The 20572-nt window shown below is 37.4% G+C and overlaps 1 protein-coding gene and 1 pseudogene across 1 annotated transcript; one reads left to right on the top strand and one right to left on the bottom strand.

The window, feature by feature from the left end:
- Window positions 1–275: 275 nt before the first annotated feature.
- Window positions 276–19829, top strand: LOC101580026 (C-type lectin domain family 4 member A-like). The gene is made up of 6 exons (XM_023710681.1): window positions 276–489; window positions 2377–2493; window positions 5442–5543; window positions 15190–15341; window positions 18541–18656; window positions 19635–19829. Exons 1-6 carry the CDS (start codon window positions 441–443, stop codon window positions 19786–19788), a joined length of 690 nt encoding a protein of 229 aa, XP_023566449.1. The 5' UTR covers window positions 276–440; the 3' UTR covers window positions 19789–19829.
- Window positions 8719–9504, bottom strand: LOC101578319 (annotated as a pseudogene).
- Window positions 19830–20572: the final 743 nt, after the last annotated feature.

Genomic DNA, 20572 nt, shown 5'->3' with positions numbered 1-20572 from the left:
TTGCTCACTTTGATTGGTTTATAAATAATTATAATTGACTTGAAAACACATGAATTTTTCTCTTTGATGATGGGCTCATACACCACAGTTCTCAGGAAGGACTTTTCTAATTTCTTGGTTCCTCTTTTCATTTCCTTCCTATTTTGTTCTCCTGCATTTTGAGTTCCCACTTTTGTTGTATTTGTATAATTTTAGTGCAGTCAAAGGCTGCGGTTTTCATTGTGCTGGTCTTGGGAACTGGACATTTTTTGTGGACGGAGTGGCTCTGCACTGTAGTCATTTTCACACATTTCTCTCAGGATACCTGTCCACTTATTGTGAAAGGTGTCATCTTGTTTAATTACTGGATACCTTACTAACATGTTTATTTCTTATTTATAACATGTTGTGAGACATATATGGAGCATATTTTCTGAGAAGGCAGAAAGTCTTACCTCAACATGGCTTCAGAAAAGACTTGTGTGGAAGTGAGATCAGGCTCTGCAGAAGGTAAGAAGATTATTTCAGAGTAGTCACAGTTAATTGGGAGGTGAAGGGTGAAGAGAAGATGAATAACAAGACCCTGATAATGTTAGCTGCTGGTTCTTCAAGTGTCTATGCTGAAGAAGCGCCAGAGTCCCAGCAGATTGAGTTGCCTGTGGATTAGCATTAAGAGAGGCTGTAGAATTGCATGTTGATATAAGTATATACAAGATAGTTATACAGTGAAAGGAAAGTTTTGTGCTAATACAGTGTAGACAAGATATCATGCCTATATCTTGTACTCTGAATAACCACTAGGAAGACAACAATATGAAATATATCAACTATTGTAGCTGTCATTGTAACCTGTTTTGAAACTCAGTCTCCTTGTTATGTTTATCTTTTTTCCACTCTAAAATAAAAAAATAGAACTGTATTTTCAGAAAAGATTCATGACTCTCTCTTCATTCTGGCCATCAAAAACCATGATTTACATTTTAATGTGTCTTCATCTCATCTATATATAAGTACTTCTTTCCAATAATGAACTCATATTATATAACACTAAAGTACTTTTCCTCTCTAATGATATATGGTAAATTTAAGAAAATGGTTTTTGTTTGTCTAGCACTCTATCTTTTTTTAAAAGTTTTTTTCTTTTTTTTGCCTAACATGTTCTTTTTTTTAATTTTTTTTCAAAATTTTATTGATAGACAGAAATGAGACAGTTTCAAATCAAATCGGAAGTACAGATTCAACAAATAACACACTGCATATATTCTTCTTAGTGATTAATTGCTGTACAAGATGCGGTCTTGAGATCCTATTTACAAACACCATTAGAACAAATCATTCTATTCATTAAGAGAATGCAACTCTATATCTATCCTAACCACTTTGAATACACAGATACAAAATGGACATTCATCGGTATACTCCATTTTTTCTAAGTTCCGTTATTGAAAATAATAGGTGTGTAAACTCAGCAAAATATTCTAAAAGAGTCCAATAGCCCATAATAGCATTGGGTCTTCTGTTCAACTGGCAATGTCAGAAATTATTGACCTGAGTCCCCCACAGCTCAACATAACAGCATGACTTTACTTCCCATATTTTGTCTTCATACTTTTCTACTGGATGGTTAAGACCAAGGTAAAGCAGGACCTGTGCAACAAGAGTTGTAGCTTTTGGGTCTGAGAAGGTCAGTGAAATGCCCTCAGGATTTATCCTCAGATTGTAGAACCTTTGTCAGTGTCAGCCATGTGGATGAGTCACAGCCATTGCTTGGCCAATGTAGCACTCTATCTTGATGGAGGTTTTTACTTCAACCTACTGTTAGGGAGTGAATACGAGTCTATAGATTCTGGGCAAGTGCTCTACCAGTAAGCTAAAGTCCTGATCCTAAATGGTTTCTAACCATGAGATGATGACCATGAAGACAGACCTTACCTTGCAAATGTGAAACATAATTGTAAAGATTTGTGAAGTATCACATTTTTCAAAGTGAGAAGCAATCTCAAAGAATATTTACATGGATAATGAAATATTATGCAGTTATTTATGTTGAAGAAGAAAACATGATGATATAAAACTGTTTATGATTCACTGTAAGAGAAAATAGTAGGTCAGATTTCTGCAAGCTGTATCATGAGATAATGTACCTATATAATTTAATAATGGTTAAAAGGATAACAATAGTTATTCTCAAAGATAAAAAGTTGTGCTTTTCTGAATTTAGTAAAGTTTCTATTGCAAACATTATAATTTTTTCTACCCAATTTTCATATAATTTCAAATGTTCATACTGTTAGTTAATGTATACAGTATAAGAAAACGGAGAATAAGAGGAGAAAGAAGATGAATGTAGGCGAAATTTATTACTGAAGTAAGTAACTACCTTAGTTTCTTCTTTAGATCCCAAGGAGAAGGCCAGCTTTCACACAAGTAATCCTTATATTCATAAGCTGCTTCTGGCCTCGATGATGATACTCTTTGTGCTGAAGATGATCTTATTGTCTGTCCCTTCTATCAGTAAGTGTACCATTTGAATCAATAAAGCAATGTGTGACTTCTGTGATGACAAGATGTCTACTGGAAACTGTCATTTCACAATGGATTCATCCAGAACGCTAAAAAAGAAGTTTCACTTGGGGATATATAATTGATGAGAATCCATTGAGAGTTCTGGTCTTTTTTTGACTTTATTTCCTTGACTGTAAAAATAATGGACTCCATTCTCTTTAGAGCAAATACATATGTCCATGTGGGTTCTGTGGAGTGAAATTTCTGAGGTATCATGTCAGTATCAGCTTCAAGGTAAATGTGAAAACATATGTATGACTTTAGTGGGAACTCTCTTAAGTATGCAGACATTTGTTTTGTGCTGAGCAAACAGACAAAAAGAGAAGGTGGTGGGGGACATTTTCCAGGAAGAGTTCTCCAGTGAATTTTCTTTGAATTATTGTGACTCCCCAAAGGCTGTGTGAGGTCAAGATCTGGGATTACGGGAGCACACTATCCCATTTTTCAAAAAAGATAGATCTAGCATATTTTGGTAGATATGTCCATTCATTTGTTCATCAATAAATACTAATTACTAAGAGCCATTTGATGTATGTGATCAATGTGTCAGACAGTTTCATTTTTTCTTCTTTTTTTGAAGACAGGTTCTTGCTATGCAGTTCATTCTGGCCTCAGACCCCTGTGGAGCCCAGGCTGGCCTCCAACTCATGATAATCCTCCTGCCTTGGCCTCCCAAGTGCTGGGGTTACAAGTGTGGGCCACCACACCTACCTCAGACAGTTTCAAAGAGCCACAGCCCTTGGTTTCAAGAAATCTGAATAGACAAATGAGGCAGTGCTTGCAACACCTTGTGTGAAGTGTTGCATCCATGAGAAGCAAGCACAGGAGTCCGAGAGAGGCTTCCCAGAGGAGGCATCCAGAGTTGTGTGTACTAAGGATGGCACAAACATATAAGAGAAAAGGAAAATTGGGGGAAATACAAGTATGCGTAGATGGAATGTATAGTGTTAACGTGATAAAGGAAGATGTGAAACTATAAGCGGCAGACATTTCCAAAGATCAGATCGTGAGTGTTTCATAGCATTAGGTGCATTTCCCTCCTGACTATTTTATAAAGTATCTTTTCCTGCTTAACTAGCCAGTCTAAAGTGTAGCAGAGTACAATAAATATTTATCTCCAGTCTGTGGGGCTGACCGTGTAGATGATCTCAGTAGCAAGGTCCTCGGCCCTGGCTGAGCTCACTCTTGCATGTGTAGTCAGGGAGCCATCACAGGTGACACAGCTTTGGAGGAAGAAAATGTTAGCTGGAGTCCCAGGGGAAATTAGAGACACGTTTCTGCCATCCTCCATTATCCAGCTTATGATCACCCTGCATCTCTCAGACTTCGCAGCCTGAGGTGGACTCAAGGCATCCCTGAGGCTCAACTTGGACCTAGCATGGAGGTGGTTCTGCACATTTTATTAGTCAAAGGAAGGCTTAAGTTCAGTCTAAATTCAAGAAATGGAGGAATAGACCTGTGTTCTAGGTTGGATAAGCTGCAAAGAGTTGAAAGGGTGTGAATAAAGTAGTTGTCTATAATTGCAATTATTTTTGCAATTTGACAGTCATGGAGAACTGTGAAAGAATTTTATGCAGGTTATTAATACAATCATTTTTGAATTATAGAAATGAGCTTTGTAGAGAGGTTTGAAGGAAAGACGTTAGAAGGGTAAAACAACACTCAACTGAGAAATAGTGAGTCTGACTAAGAGATAGTGAAGAGAGGAGAAAGAAGGGGCTTTATGTGGTAAAAAATAATCATCCAGGTAGAGGGTTGATGAAGGTTTAAATCTGTGCATGCAAACCTAGGGAGATTATATGTGTCTGTCATGTTGCCTTGGTAAATGAAGCGACCATGAAGTTATTTAAAGAGGGAGGGAAAGCAGGATGAATACCAACTTAGGCTGTAAGTGAAAGACAAATTTTGGGATGCTGGGTGAAATCTCAAATGTCTAGTGGGAGATACATTTATTTGGATTTGGGATGGAATAAGAGTTTGGAAGGCAGAAGGTAACATATAAGAATGCACAACATCCACAGGAATATTGGTATGAGAATGGTGGATAAAGCTGATGGTCTGAGCAGTCAGGGCCAGTGAGGTGGAAAGAGCTAAAGGGAGCAGGGGAAGGAGAGAAAAGTTCTCTTGATGAATTTTGGATTCCTTTGGTTTAGTTTTCTATTGTCTAACTCAGACCCCTGAGAATCAGATAATTCCTCTCTTTCCCAAGACTTAGCCTTTGTAAGCATCTTACATGACATAATAAAGGACAATGTGGAAATGGACATATGGAAAGGACAATATGGAAATTATTTCCATATTAAGGAAACGTTGTCCTATTTTGATGGAAATACGTCTCCCCCCCTCCCCCACTAGTGATCTTTCAGCTCTTCCTGGAGATATCTATGTTTCACAGTCAGTACGGTTAGGATCATATTAACTATGGAGTGATGGGAAATCATTTCCAATCAGGTTTTTTTTTTCAGTGTCTCACTATGCAGCTGGGACTCGTAGTGATCCTCCTGATTTCTGCCTCTCTAGTGCTGGGATTACAGGCATGTGCCACCACACTCGGACTCCATCGCCAGCTCACTGTGCCTGGGAGGAGGGACTGGTACAGCTTGTGGTACCAAGTACCGAACCTGGCCCCTGTGCTTACCTAAACAAGCACTTAGTCTGCTGAGCTATACTGCCAGCCCTTCTTCTTTTTTTCAGTACCACGGATGGAGCTTGGGACCTTGCACTTGCCAGGCAGGTGCTTCTGCCACTGTACTATCTGCCCGGCCCTTCCAATCAGTCTTTGTCTACTTGCATAATTGCATATTTGTGGACTTTGGTTTGTATAAGGAATGCAAGAGAGTAACAATAAAAATTAGTACTCTACCTGGACAATGATTGCTTTTTATTTTCTTTTCCAGTTTTATTTCAAAAATATTCCCAGCATCTTGAAGAAAACATCACTGTAAGAGGACTGTTTCAGACAGAATTGGAGTGTGTAAAAGACACTTCGACCACACAGGGTAAAACTTATGTATCTAGAATGGCACTGCTTGCTATAGAATGTAAGGATCCCACACCAGTATTTCTAGTTAGGATCTCGGGAAGATCCTACTGAGAAGTGGAATCTAGTTGTCATTTTAAGCTTCAAGTGCACAAATACATAGAACACGAAGTTCTTAGATGTGCACCTTAATTTGTCTGTGTGAGGCTTGCATGTATCAAAGTTTGCACTATGTTTGGTTTCCTTCAGCCTTTGCTTCTTTCTGAGCTTTTTGTGCTCACTGCTCTTTCTTTCTCATTGCAGTTAAAATCATTTGATGAAAATGATGATAGTGACTGCTTTATGACAAATAGGAATTATTTGTCATAAAGGTCCAGTGAGATAGCTCAGTGGACTAGGCACCTGCTTAGGCAAGCACAGGGACCGGGGTTCGATCTCTGACACCCCATGGCATGCCAGTTCTGCACACTGAGCCGGGCCACTGAGTCCTCATGTTCTATTTGTGATGAGCATCGGCTTGAAAATCAACCTTAGTATCAATTTAGTTACAAATATTTTTCCACCTACCATATCCAATAATGTATCTGGTAATGCATTAAAATTATAGGAAGAATAATTAAATTCTCTTCAGAAAAACTATAAATACTTCATAGAATTGGCATCCAAGTCCTTTGGGAAACCAATTTAAATTTAATTATCAACAGGCAACTGTCCTCCCCTGTGATCCCAGCAAAACAGGAGGATCACTGTGAGTCCGAACTGCATAGCGAGACCCTGTACCAAATGCATTTTAAAAAAATTAGGGCAGAGGATATAGCTCAGTGGCACAGAGCTTGCCTGGTAAGTATGAGGTCCCGAGTTCAATTTCTGGTAGCAAAAATAAAATTTAAATCAATATATTATTAAGAACATTTTCATGTTTACAAAAATTGGGCAGATAATCTGAAAATATAATACTTTAAACCTGTTCTGGGCACATAATGTATATGGTCCTCTGCTACTAACATTTTACATAAGCAAAGGAATTGATTCTAGCTAATGAACCAGTGTTAACATGCTGGTTACTGGTCACATACTGTCAGTGCAGTTCCTGACTATACTTACGTATTTTAAATTCTCATCTAATGTTCTTTTACTGTTTGAGAATTCCTTCCAGAATTTCACATTCCTCTTTTTTGTTTGTTTGTTTTTAACACTGTCAAGGCTTTATTCAAAACACAGTTGCACAAGGGTATTGACTTCAAAGATTTTAGGGAAAGGTTCATGAGGACCTTTAACACATTATATACATACTGCCATATGAAGAGTATTAAAATAGAACCCAAAACTTCTACAAAATATAAAACCCACCCTTACTTATTTGCATGAAAATACCACCCACAAAGCTACATAAGTCTTAAAAGTTATGTGGGGGCTGTAAGTATTGTTGTCAAACCAAAGAACTCTAATTATGATTGCATAATAAAATGATCGATAAGAAAGTCAATGTATAGATTTAATTTTAAAAATAAGCATTTTGTACTTATTGATGGCATAGTATGCATTGTGAATGCTTAGGGACTAAATAGGACATTCCAACTGTTAAATAAGGAAAAAAAATTGGCCTTCAGGAGATTCCAGGCTCTTGATAAATTTATCCTGTGTTTTCAGCCAGTTTGCAACTTTTCTAGTTTCTCCACAAATAACTTCATAATTTTTACTCTAATACTCAAAGACCTCCATTTTAAACTAAAAAAAGAGCATCAACAATACCATACTGGTTTAAATGTGTCCCAGTAGAGAAGCATAACTTCAATTTGCTGACACTTTTTAAAAACTTACAATTATTCAAAGAGAAAAAACTTCAGACAGCAAACATTATAACAGCACAGCTGCCATGGACAGGATGCCTCCTTGAGAAGAGAGAAAGGGGCTCATTTCCTTGTCAGGCTCCGTTCAACAGCCAGATGTGCACATGCTCACACTTAACACAAATGCTGTTCTATTTGTAATGAGCACTAGCTTGAAAATCAACCTTAGTATCAATTTGGTTACAAATATTTTTCCACCTACCATATTCAATAATGTTATCTGGTAATTGCTTTAAAACTATAGGAATAATTAAAGTTCTCTTCAGGAAAACTATAAATACTTCATAGAATTGTCATCCAAGTCCTTTGGGAAGCCAATTTAAATTTAATTATCATCAGGCAACTGTCCAGGCTTTACAGAAACACTAATACCACCTGTAAAAGCCTCTCTTGCTTCTATCCTAAGCAGAACCTGGTGAATAAAACTGTATCAACAACATTTGGATCTGAAAATAATATCAATTTTTTCCACCTCACTTATTTAAAACTTAGCCAGATCTAAAAAAGTGACTAAGGTATGAGACTAAAGGTTTCCTGGGACTCCAAGGGCCTAAACTCCTGGGACACAGTGGGCAAGAAAGGGAGGAGAGCACAGCAATCGCCTAGAGGAAGACCCAGTGCACAAACTTGGGCATATAGGGAGGGCTCACCGCATGCCTCTGGACTTGGTATGAGCAGTTGTGATGTTTCTGTCAAACATAAAATCTTACCTGTCATCACAAAATCCCTGAACTGCATTAATTACTGAACAGCATCCCTCAAATTCATGAAATATGTTGCTGAGTAGGTCGTGTGCTGTCCTGCATCTGCTTTCTAAAAGAACTCGTGTAGCAAGTATCCAGTACCCTTAGTCAAAAAGTCACTGCTTTTAAACTAAAGCTCTCTGAATCATATCCAAAAAACATAAGCAACTTATTATTCAAGAGACTATTGTCATTTCATATTACAGCTGACTATAGTTTCAGTTAATTTCCAAATAACTTAAAATCTTATGAATGAAATGCACCAAACTACACCTGTGTAAAAGAAATTTTGCTTAATTATGGGCTAAAAATTACTAATACAGTGTGCTTGAATTAGAAAAATTAAGTTTCTAAATAAATTGCTAGAGAATTTCACAATGGTGGGAAGGGTCAATGAAAATTTTACATACAATCTGATCATTAACAGACCAGTAAATCTTAACTGGAATGATAAGGCAAAAAATAGTAAAGCCACACTTTTCCTATGAAAAGTTACATATTATCTTCTGCAGGGAAGAGCTGTGCAATGAAGATATGCTTGTGCCACTGCCCACCTAGAGCGTCAGCAAGCGTGGTCCTTTGGCGGGTGGTTATTGAGCAACTAGTCGTCTTCTTCCTCACTGTCATCTTTAGCTTCTTGTTTTCTCTTCTGCTCCTAGAGACTTTCTTCTTCCTCTTCTCCTTCTTCAGCATAGCCATTATGGTCTTCTTCATCCTGAATTTCTTCTTTCATTAAGTATGGAGACCCACTTCTTCTCCCTCTCCGATGTCCTAGCCAGCTTCCTCTTCCGTCTCCTCTTCCTCTTCCTCCTTCTCCTCATCCTCATCTTCGTCTTCGTCCTCTTCCTCTTCACCCCACTTGGGGAGACCAGCTTCATCTTCATCATCTTGCTCTCCATCTTCATCCTCCACCTCTTCTGATTCTGGTGCTTCATTATATTTCTGATTGTATCCATCTAAGTATGTGATTTGCTGTAGCAACTCAAAAATACTTTCTTGGTAATCTTCCAGGTTTGCGATCTCACAGTTAAACAAATCCAGACTTTTCAAACTTTTCAGATTTTGCAGAGCTTCTACTGTACTCTGATCTTTGATTTTGTTTCCACTCAGATTAGGGTAGGTAAGAATTGGGCATTTCTCTGCTAAAACATCCAAGCCTCCAGAAACTGCACTGTCAGAAAGTTCCAACCTCTGAAGTTTATTTAGGCTGGGAAGCTGGGTCAGCGAATGTAGGGCCACATTAGCCATACTCAGAAATTCTAGTTCTTTAAAAGTGTCATTCAAGCCCTCAATTTCCCCACTGATGCACAGGAAATTATAAAGAACCAATTCTGTCACCTCCTCTGGGGCTGTTTCTTAACTCCAGGTTAATCTTCTTCATCTCCATGTCCTCCTTCTGCTCTTCTGCCTCTACTCCCCTCTCTCCTTTCTTGCTTTTCCCACTACCCCAATTCAAAAATTTTTGAAAATTTGGAAATGAGTGAAAAGAATCACAAATATAAATGCCCACTACCACTAGATAGGAGTAGGGGAGAAAGAAAAGAATAGCAAGTGGAGTCCAAGGAGTTGGGACTCTTAACTCGTCTGCCCCAACTCCTTGTCCACACACCCATGCCACCACATTTCTTTTTGTTGTCTTTTTAATCTCTTTTTGATTATGATAGTTTTACAGATTTCTTTGTTTCTGATGATCCTGATAGCTATAAGCAGTGATTGACATATGTTAGGATATCTCTCTGTTAGATATGATGCTTTTTGATAATTAGATGGGGATTATTGGTTTTTGGTAGGAAGGTAGAAGGTATAAAATGCTGTTTTCTCCATATACTATATTAGGTATATATTATTGTAGTGAATTTACCTTTTGGTGTTGACACCTCCTTTAGAGGAGGTAGTTTTGGTCAGGCCTTTCCACTGTAATACTACTCCTTTCCCCTTCTCTCCACACAGAGCACTGTTGGAATAGACACTATGTGATGCCCACACATTTGAATTGAAGAGCTGTGCTTCCTGTCCTTCATCATGGAGTGTATTAGTAAGGGTGCTCAAAGAAACAGAACCAAGCGAATATGCGTATAGACATTATTTTAAAATATACTGTTCATGCAATTGATGATGTGCAAAACACTCCAAAATTTGAAGTAGGCACTCACCAGGCCAGAGACCCAGGAAAAGGTGGCAGTTTGAGTGAAGCCAGTCTGTTGCAGAGGTCAGTACGGCCATTGTTGCGGATGAGGACCAAGGCAGTGTGTTGGAGACTGCCCTCTTGCACAGGGGAGAACATTCTTTTGCTTTATTAAGATCTTCAATGGATTGCATGAGGCACACTCATGCAGTGAAGGGTATCTGCTCTACTCGAATGTCACCAGTCACAGCATAAATCTCATCTAAAAACATCCTGGAAGATACATCTAGAATGTTTGACCAAAATAACAAGGAAAATCAACCATCAACTATATTTTTGTAGTTTATATGAAATTTATGTTCCTGTGAGATTTGCTTCTTCTATGCCATTTATTAACTTACTGAATTATTTGTCTCTGTACATGCTCATGAATATTCATTTTATAGTCTGGATTATGATCCAATACTATTTTATCTTTTTATTTTACCTTGGCCAGTGGGAGCCTTGTCAGTCAGTTTTGATGCCCCTTTGACATGGTGCCAGCTATGTATTTTTGTTTTCTCACTTTCTTACATTATAAAACTTCCCAGGCTCACAGTACATATTTTTCCCTAGAACAAGCCAGTTCTCTCAAGATTCCTTATTACTTTTGTTCTATATCCTACAGAATTAGATATATTGTGTTTTCACTTTCACTTATTTCCTTTGATTCTCCTTTGATCTTATGTATGTATGTAAAGGAGAGTGATTTAGTTTCAAGTGTTTGGAGAATTTCTTGCTTTCTTGTTTGAATTCACTTTTCAGTTGGCTCCCACTGATTGTAGTTTGAGGACACTATTTGTCTTTAATATTCTTTCTTTTTAGAATATATTTTATTTTATTTTATTATTTCCCCATAATTTTATTGAGAAACAAATAGCAATGAGACCGTTTCAAACCAAATTGGTAGGACAGTTTCAATAATTAACACATTGCTTATATTCTTCCTAGTGGTTAATTGCTGTACAAGATGCAGACTTGATATCCTATTTACAAACACCATTAGAACAAATGCCTCTATTCATTAAGAGATTGTAACTATGTATTTACCTAACCATTTTGAATACACAGATACAAAATGGACATTTATCTGCCTTTTTTTGTTAAGTTCCATCATTTAAATATTATAGGTGTGTAAACTCAGCAAAATATTCTAAAAGAGTTCAGTAGTCCATATTAGTATTGGGTCTTCTGCTTCACTGGCAATGTCAGAAATTGTTGACTTGAGTCCCCTACAGCTCAACATAACAGCATGGCTTTACTTCTTAACTTCATTTTTATACTTTTATGCTGGATGGTTAAGACCAAGGTAAAGCAGGACCTATGCAACAAGAGTTGTAGCTTTGGGTTTGATAAGGTCAGTGAAATCCCCTCAGGATTTATCCTGAGATCCTGTACCTCAGATTGTAGATCCTTTGTCAGTGTCAGCCATGTGGATGAGTCATGGCCATTGCTTGGCCAATGTGCTCTCTGTGAAAGCCTGAGAGAATGTTTTCTCTCCATGTGACTCACCTTAAGCACACTGTACATCACCGATCACTTTCCTCTTTGGCCCCATAGTCTCCTTGATCAGAAAACTTGGGACACTACCGAGTTACATGACATTACAGTACAAGTTCTCCTATGTCCTGAGTCTTAATTGACCTTGGAAGGCTAGGGCCAAAATGTTGGCTTTCCTTGCGACCCTCCTTTTTCTCTAATTTTGGTCTGCAAACTTAGATTGTTAACCATCCAGAAGGTAAGCTTATTGTTATTACCATACAACCTAGCCTGTTAAACTTAACCTCACTATATGTATGAATATCAAACATCTTAGGCATAACATGAAACAGGTATCTTTCATCAAGTATTGATATGTTGAACTTTAAGTCCCTATAGAATATGATGAAAAAACATTTAAAAATTAGAATATATTTTTAAAAATAGGCATAAAGAATTATATACTTCTTATGTTTACATATAAGTGCAAAAATCTAACCATATACAACCTTGAAGCAGGACAGTTCCACTATATTCCTTTTCCTGTTTCTTGCCTTCATTCACCACCCCCTTCTTTTTGAATAATCATCTACCCTAGAGACAGCACAGCAACTACTGGCATGTCATGACAAGCAGACTGCACTCAGAATGCCAGAATGACAGGCACTCCAAGCATGAAACTACCACCACAGATCATCATTTTCAGTGCAGTTGCTCAGTTCACAGGTATCAGTATATATAGTTAGTCAGGGTGAGAATCTTTCCAATTAACTACTAGACTCAAAAATCTTCTGAAGATTCTCAGGATCATTGCATTAACCATCTTCTACATATAACTGTATGGTTTGACATTGCCATGTTTCCTAGATCTCCTTTCCCTCTTTTGATTAGTTAGTCCTCGAGATTCTGTTTTCCTTTTACTTGTATTACAGCTTTCTATTTGTATTTCTTCTTTTGAGTTCTCATACCAGGGAAACTATATGATATTTACACGTGTGTCTGGTTTATTTCACTTATGAGTATATGTTCAAGTGGATCCATTTCAATATAAAGGCTTGCAGTTTACCATTCTTTATAGCTGAGTAATACTCCACTGTGTAAAAATATCACATCTTTTTCAACCATTCCTCAGGTGATGGGCATCTTGGTTGTTTCCAAGATTTGACTATCACAAATTGTGCTGCTATAAACATAGGCACACATATATCCCTATGATAGGATGTTTTCAGATCCTCTGGGAAAATTCCCAGTAGAGGAATAGCTGGTTAAATGGGATTTCCAGTCCAACTTTTCTAAGGAGTCTCCACACTGATTTCCATAACGGTTGCACCAGTCTACATTCCCACCACAGTGGAGAAGTGTTCCTTTTTCCCCACAGCCTCTCCAACATTTGTTGTTGGGTGATTTTTTTTATGATAGCCATTCTTTCTGGAATGAGATGATATCTCAATGTTGTTTTAATTTGCATTTCACTTATGGCTAGTGATGTGGAGCAGTTTTTCATGTATTTATTCACTTCTTTAATTTCATCCTCTGAGAAGCGTGTGTTCATCTGGAATGCCCATTTCTGAATTGGGTCTTTAAACTTTGGGCCCCTAGTGTTTTTTAGTTCTTTATAAATTGTAGAGAGCAGACCTTTGTCTGAGTACTTATTTGTCATGATTTTTTCCAAATTTGTGGGTTGCCTTTTCACTTTGTTGGTACTTTCTTTTCAGATAAAAAAAAAAAAAACTTCTTAGTAAGAGCAGGTCCCAGTTGTTAATTCTTTCAACTGTTTCCTGTGTGATTTGATTTTTGTTCATGAAGTCTTTGCCTACCCCTATGTCTTCAAGAGTTCATCCTACTTTCTCTTCCAGGAGATTTAGTGTCTCTGCTTTAATGTTTAGATCTTTAATCCATTTTGACTTTAGTTTAGTGCTTGGTGATAGACCTGGGTCAAGTTTGAGTTTTCGGCATGTAGACAGCCAGATTTTTCCAGCACCATTTGTTAAAGAGGTATCTTAATTACAGTGATTATGTTTGGCCCCTTTGTCAAAGATAAGGTGGCTGAGTGTGTTTGTAGGGGCTTCAGCATCTTCTAATCTATTCCATTGATCCTCAGGTCTATTTTGTTTCCAGCACCATGCTGATTTTATCACAGTAGTCTTGTAGTATAATTTCAAGTCAGGAATTATAATACCTCCTGCCTTGTCTTTATTGCCCCAGATTGCCTTTGCTCTTCTATTCAATTTTCTAAAGAAAGATTATTACTCTTTTGAGTGGAGTGTTCTAAAAGTGTTGATTGGATTCTCTAGGTTCATGATAATTTTGAATTCCTCTGTACTGTGGCTTATTTACTTCATAACTATAAGGAGGTATACAGGTATATTTTAAAATTTTTCTTTTCCCTGAAATCAGTTCATGTATTTTGCATGTCTGTTGTTTCATTTAGAATCATAGTACAACCCTCCATTTATTATTTTTCTTTTTATTATATCTCTGTTGTTCAGTTGTCTGTTTCTATTGCCTTTTCTATCAGTTCCCTGATTTCTGATCTCTATATTCTACTGCTGAACCCATTTGATTTTTTAAGATGCTATTGAAGTTTTAATATGAAATTTTTGTTTCATTCTTCAGTATTTCTTTGATGAAGCTCTCTGTTGTTTCAAGGTTTGTTCATTCTCACTGAAACATTTTTATCATGTAAGATCCTTATAAGATAGCCCTATTACTTTTGATTTCTTTATTAACATGTATTGATTGTAATTTAAAAATAATTAAATAAAATTTGAGAATTTCCTCAAATTTATTTTTATACTGGGAATTGAATTCAGGACATTGTCCTCGCCAGGCAGATTTTGTGATGCTGTGCTCTATCTCTAACACTTGCTGGTTCTTGAGATGAATTATTTTCTGAAAACCCTGGGATTTTTGCATTGTATTCTTGAAGGCTGAGTCTCATTTAAACATTAAGTTTTAATTGAATTTTTTTCCTTTCTTTTTTTTCCCCTGAATTTAGGATAGGGTCTATAGGGTCTACAGGTTCTCACTACTCCAAGACTCATTGTGATTGACTCGTATTGATGAGTCAGAGATCAGACTCATAGGGCTTCTCCTGTTTTCTGCCTCCCAAACTCTGGGATTACAGGCACGTGCCACCACGCCCAGTCTCAATGCTGTCTGAGCATACCCTGCGGGGCAGGGCTGGCAGGGCATGCAGGGGATCGAACCTGGATCACTGTGATCTGCCTAAGCAGGTGCCTTAGTCTACTGAGCTATCTGGCCGGCCCTTAGTTGGCTTTCTTAACAACTGATGCGTAGACACTTCTTTTTATCCCTGGGTGAAGATGTGAGTTGTGTCCCACCAGCAGATTCCACATGGTGTCCTTCAGGCCTGCACTTTAATAATACACACATTTTAAAAAGTGGTTTTTATATATCCCAATAAAGAAAAGGTTTGGAGTTGTTGCCCAAAGAATTGGAAGTCGTTTAGTTCCCGTTGCTACTTCATTTCTACTCTCTCCACATCATGGAACAAGAGCAAGGAGAGCTGCTCCAGAAGGAAGGCTCATCTGGTGGTGATCAACAGCCAAGAAGAGCAGGTACAGTCTAGGGAGATGATAAAATCTGTTCTCTGTCTGTTGTACATGTGTTTTTGCTGAAGCAGTATTTTCCTTCTGTTTCCTTCTATTGTGACAGAAGACTGTCAATAAGTGAGTCCTCCTCTGTCTTCACATAGTGTTTCTGGTTCCTAATGTATTAAAACTAACCTAACCTAAAAGAAAGAGTTGCAGTACATATGGGGTTGAGTAAGAGGAAGAAAGTATTTTTGCATGGAATTCTAATTTGTGATTTCAATATTTTATGTATTGTAAATTGCTTAACAAAGAGGGGTAATAACTTGAATAGGGAAGTGAAATTCAATCATGAAGACACAATCAATAATTAAGAATTAAATTAGATCTCAGATGTTCTGAAGGGAAAATGGTTAAGTCTATTAACATTTCCCCATGTAGAACTTTGAAGAATGCCTTCTCTTAGTGAAGACAAGAACAGAGTAAGTCTGAGATGAAAGCTCATTACCACCATGGACCACAACTATTTGCATATATAATGAAAATCAGACTCACAAGTGATGTCTTTGACCCTGCCCTGCTCAGCTAAAAGCAGGCACTTCTAGAGGACGCATGTGACTATTCTTGGCTCTTTTCTCTTTTCAGTTTTCTTTGGCCTTAAAGAATTTAGTTGATATCAAAGCCCTCCCGCTCTTTCGGGTCCTCTTTTCCAAGATGACGAAAAAAAGAAGGAACAACGGTCGTGCCAAAAAGGGCCGCGGTCATGTGCAGCCTATTCGCTGCACGAACTGCGCCCGGTGCGTACCCAAGGATAAGGCTATTAAGAAGTTTGTCATTCGGAACATAGTGGAGGCCGCCGCCGTCAGGGACATTTCCGAAGCGAGTGTCTTCGACGGTTATGTGCTTCCCAAGCTGTATGTGAAGCTGCATTATTGTGTGAGTTGTGCCATTCACAGCAAAGTGGTCAGAAATCGATCTCGTGAAGCCCGTAAGGACCGAACTCCTCCACCCCGATTTAGACCTGCTGGTGCTGCCCCACGACCTCCACCAAAGCCCATGTAAGGGGAGCTGAGTCTTAATGGACTGAAGAAAACTCTTGAGAAAGAAATAATAAAATTGAATGTTACAAAAAAAAAAAAAAAAAAAAAAGCCCTCCCATCACACAAAAAATTATAGACATAATGAAAATATACTTAATAAAATACAGATAATACAAATGCACATTTTAAGGATCATTCTCTGTGATCAATTTAATTTCATTCCAGAGAGGCAAGAATGGTTCAACATATGCAAATCAAGAAATGACATGCACAACATAGATAGAATCAAAGATAAAAATCACATTATTATTTCAATTGACACAGGAATAGTCTTTGACAAAATTCAACATCCTTTTATGATAAAGAAAAGATAGTATTGGATTATTCAACAATGTAGTAATGGTCATGTATGATAAACTCATAGCTGACAACATTCTGCATTGGAAAAACTGAAAAAAATTCTCTAAGGTCAGGAACAAAACAAGGATGTCAACTCTCAACACTCTCATATAACATAGTTTTTAAAATTTTATCACAGCAATTATGCAAGAGAAATAAATGAATGGGATACAAATAGGAAATGGGGTCAAATTGTCCTTGTTTCAAGATGACATGACCCTATAGTTGGAGACCTAATAAATTCATCAAAAAAGGATATAAAATCAATTTTTAAAAATAAAAATTGATAAAAAATAAAGCCATGCTGTTAAGTTGAGCTGTGGGGGACTCAGGTCAATAATTTCTGACATTGCCAGTTAAATATAAGACCCAATGCTATTATAGGCTACTGGACTCTTTTAGAATATTTTGCTGAGTTTACACACCTATAATATTCAATAATGTAACTTAGAAAAAATGGGGTATACCGACGAATGTCCATTTTGTATCTGTGTATTCAAAGAGGTTGGGATAGATATATAGTTGCATTCTCTTAATGAATAGAATGATTTGTTCTAATGGTGTTTGTGAATAGGATCACAAGTCCGCATCTTGTACAGCAATTAACCACTAAGAAGAATATATGCAGTGTATTATTTGTTGAAACTGTCCTTCCGATTTGATTTGAAACTGTCTCATTGCTATCTCTTTGTCAATAAAACTTTGAAAAAATAAAAAAAATAAAAACCTATGGGCAAAGAAAAGTCCAGAACCAGATGGATTCACAGCTGAATTCTACAAGACATTTATAGAAGATGTAGTCCCTATGCTCCTCAAACAAAAAAAAAAAAACAAAAAAAAATAAAAAATAAAAAATAAAAAATAAAAATTGATAAAAATATTGGGGAAAAGGAAATCTTTTACACTGGTGATAAGTACATAAATTAATGCGGGGAGTATTGGAATCAGTACGGACGTGTCTCAAGAAACCTAATGAAAATAGAGCAGCCACTGGACCCAGCTATCCTGCTCCTTGGTATAGACCTGCATCAGTTACATCAGCCTGTTGTAGGAACTTGCATGCCCATGTTGAATGCAGCACAGTCCACCACAGCTAAGTGTGGAAGTGTCCTAGTTGCACATCAGAAGATGACTGATGAGTGAATTGTGATACATGTACACAATAGAGTATTAATCAGCTATAAAGTGTAATGAAATTTTGTTATTGATAGGAAAATGGATGGATTAGGAGACCATCGTGTTGAATGCAACAAGTCAGACTATGTCATCCCTAATATTTAGAATCTAAAAAAGATAACAAAAAAGTAGAATGATGACTATTATTAGCCAAATGGAAAGGAATAAGGGGGAGTTAAAGGGTGTTATAAAGACAGATGATAAGAGGGATGGATACAATCACATATATTATACAAATTGAAATTCCCCCAGTGTAAAGCTAGAGGGGAAGGCAGAGTAAGAAAGGTGTTGGGGGTAGGGTTAGAGCTACATTAAGCGCATGTACAAATCTGCCAAAGGGAAACCCATTAATCTGTATAACCAATATAAATAAAAATAATTTAAAACATACTTAGGGAGGTATATATGTTAACTACCCTGGTTTAATCCTTTTACATTGGAGATGTTTATCAAATTATCACATACTTCCTCATGAATTTGCACAATTAATCTAATAATTTAATAAGTAAAGAAAATACAAGTTTTTTTAAAAGAAAGGAAGAAAGAAAGAATGTAGTTCAAGCTGAGTACTGTAAAGACAGTTGCCCTACTTATGTTTCTTGCTCCCCTAGGATTTCATCGTCCAGAATCTGCAAGCTGATTTTGGTTATTATATAGGACTGTCAGATCCAGAGGGTCGGCGACATTGGCAGTGGGTTGATCACACACCGTACAACAAAAGTGCTACGTGAGTAAAGGTTAGATAAAAGAATCTTGGGCCCTGGATCATCTTGAGAATTCATGGTATTTCAACTCTAATTTATGAAATGAAAACAGCTCACCCTTGTGTAAGCTGCTAGATACTGGGTTAATAGTTTTCATATCTATTTATCCATCACAAGGCCCACGTGAAGTCCACGTTATTTTTTTTCCCATTAGAAGTGAGAAAATTGAGTCTAGAAGTGTGACTAGCTCAGCAAAGGTCACCCAGCAATGGTCCTCAAGGCCAGGTGGATTCTATTTCTTTTTTAATCTCATTTACATAAAAATACATTTTTGATTAAAATTCCAATTAAGATTTACTGTTTCTCATGAAGCAAAAATCTGAAAATTGAATACTTGTACAATAGTTCATATTCATAGGATTCTGTGAAAATCCTTAAATTCTTTAGCATATTTGATCCTCACATCTACTGTGCAAAATATATAGTGATGCACTTACTCTAGTGCTAATTTTTAGGTGGGAAAAGTGGAAATCAAGGAAGTTAAATAACACGTGAAAAAAAAAAACTTGACTAAAAGAAAAATTGGAGACTAACCACATCTGCAGGCACCTGAATCATTTCACTGAAAACAAAAACAAAAACCCAAAACAAAACAAACAAACAAAAACATGTTGATACCCTGGACCAGTGTGAAATCTTTTCAGCCTAAAGGCAAACCTCATGGGCTAACAGTCTCTGGTGAACAGGACATAAAGATGGACAGACACACGAAAGGCTCTGTGATATCTTCTAGGAGTACACTTAATGCAGTGAGGTGGGAGGACACTAAGCGACGCGGGCACCGTGTTCACAGGACACGCCAGGCATGCAGGTGAAGGAGGAGCTGTATATGAAGTGGTGAGGAGTCAATCTGGGCGTGTCTGACCAACTTCCACCGAGTTCATCCCCAGTGCCCAGCCTCTTTCTGTTGGAAAAAACGCCCTTATATTTCTCTCTTTCAGATTCTGGCATGAAGGCGAGCCCAATAATGGGAAGGAGCGTTGTGTTGAGTTAAATTACTATCGTTATGGAAAATGGGGCTGGAATGATGTCCCCTGCCTTATTAAAATAAGGTCAGTTTGTGAGATGATGAAGATCTCCTTAGAAGTTGCGTAGTCTCCGAAGTCACATGGTCTGCATCGAGGCCATCTTTTTGTTGTTGTGGTTTATGTATTTGATAGAGGGTCTTACTGTGCAGCTTGGACTCATAGTGATACTCCTGCCTTCCGCCTTCGCAGTACTGGGATTACAGACGTGCGCCACCCGGGCTGGACTCGGTCACTGGCTCAGCGAGCCCGGGGGCAGGGGCAGGGCAGCCTGTGGCGCTGGAGACTGAACCCAGCCTCTGCACTTGCCTAAGCTTAGTCTATAGAGCTATCTCGTGGGCTCTCAAATCCATCATTATAAAGACAGCTGATGAGTTCTTTATGTGTATGAGATATCTGTAGAATGTTAGGGATGTGATCAATTATTCTATTTATGAAAAATTCCATGCACTTACTTTTTTATTCATTCATTCACTCATACTACAGTGGGCATTTGTTGAGTGCTTCTCATATGGCAGAGAAGCCGGAGACCCCTTTCGGGCACACCTAAACGTCACAAGGACCTCTTTCCTAAATTCTTTCTGAAGAGTTGTTTACTGTTATAATTATATGATGTTTCCTCAAGTTTTATCTATTTTTTCCTTCTTTGGCTTTATTGTTTTATAATTGGCAATAAAATAAAATGTACATAAGCTACAAAGCTACAAGGTCTTTAGTATGTGTATGTATTGGGAAATGCTTATCATAATCAAGTTAGTTAACACATTGATTACCTGATGTAGTTACAATTTCTTTCATGTGTAGTAAGGACATTTAAAATCTCCCAAACAAATTTAAGATATATATATATATCT

Source organism: Octodon degus, unplaced genomic scaffold (genome assembly GCF_000260255.1).
Source record: "Octodon degus isolate 3935 unplaced genomic scaffold, OctDeg1.0 scaffold00018, whole genome shotgun sequence".
NCBI lineage: Eukaryota > Metazoa > Chordata > Mammalia > Rodentia > Octodontidae > Octodon > Octodon degus.
This window is presented reverse-complemented; position numbering and strand designations above follow the sequence as displayed.

Bases quoted from the DNA above. Each gene is read 5' to 3' on its own strand.
- LOC101580026 (XM_023710681.1), top strand. From the start codon at position 441: ATGGCTTCAGAAAAGACTTGTGTGGAAGTGAGATCAGGCTCTGCAGAA. The intron at 2,494-5,441 runs GTAAGTGTACCA...TTTCTTTTCCAG, and splicing joins ATTGTCTGTCCCTTCTATCA to TTTTATTTCAAAAATATTCC. The intron at 5,544-15,189 runs GTAAAACTTATG...ATCCCAATAAAG, and splicing joins AGACACTTCGACCACACAGG to AAAAGGTTTGGAGTTGTTGC.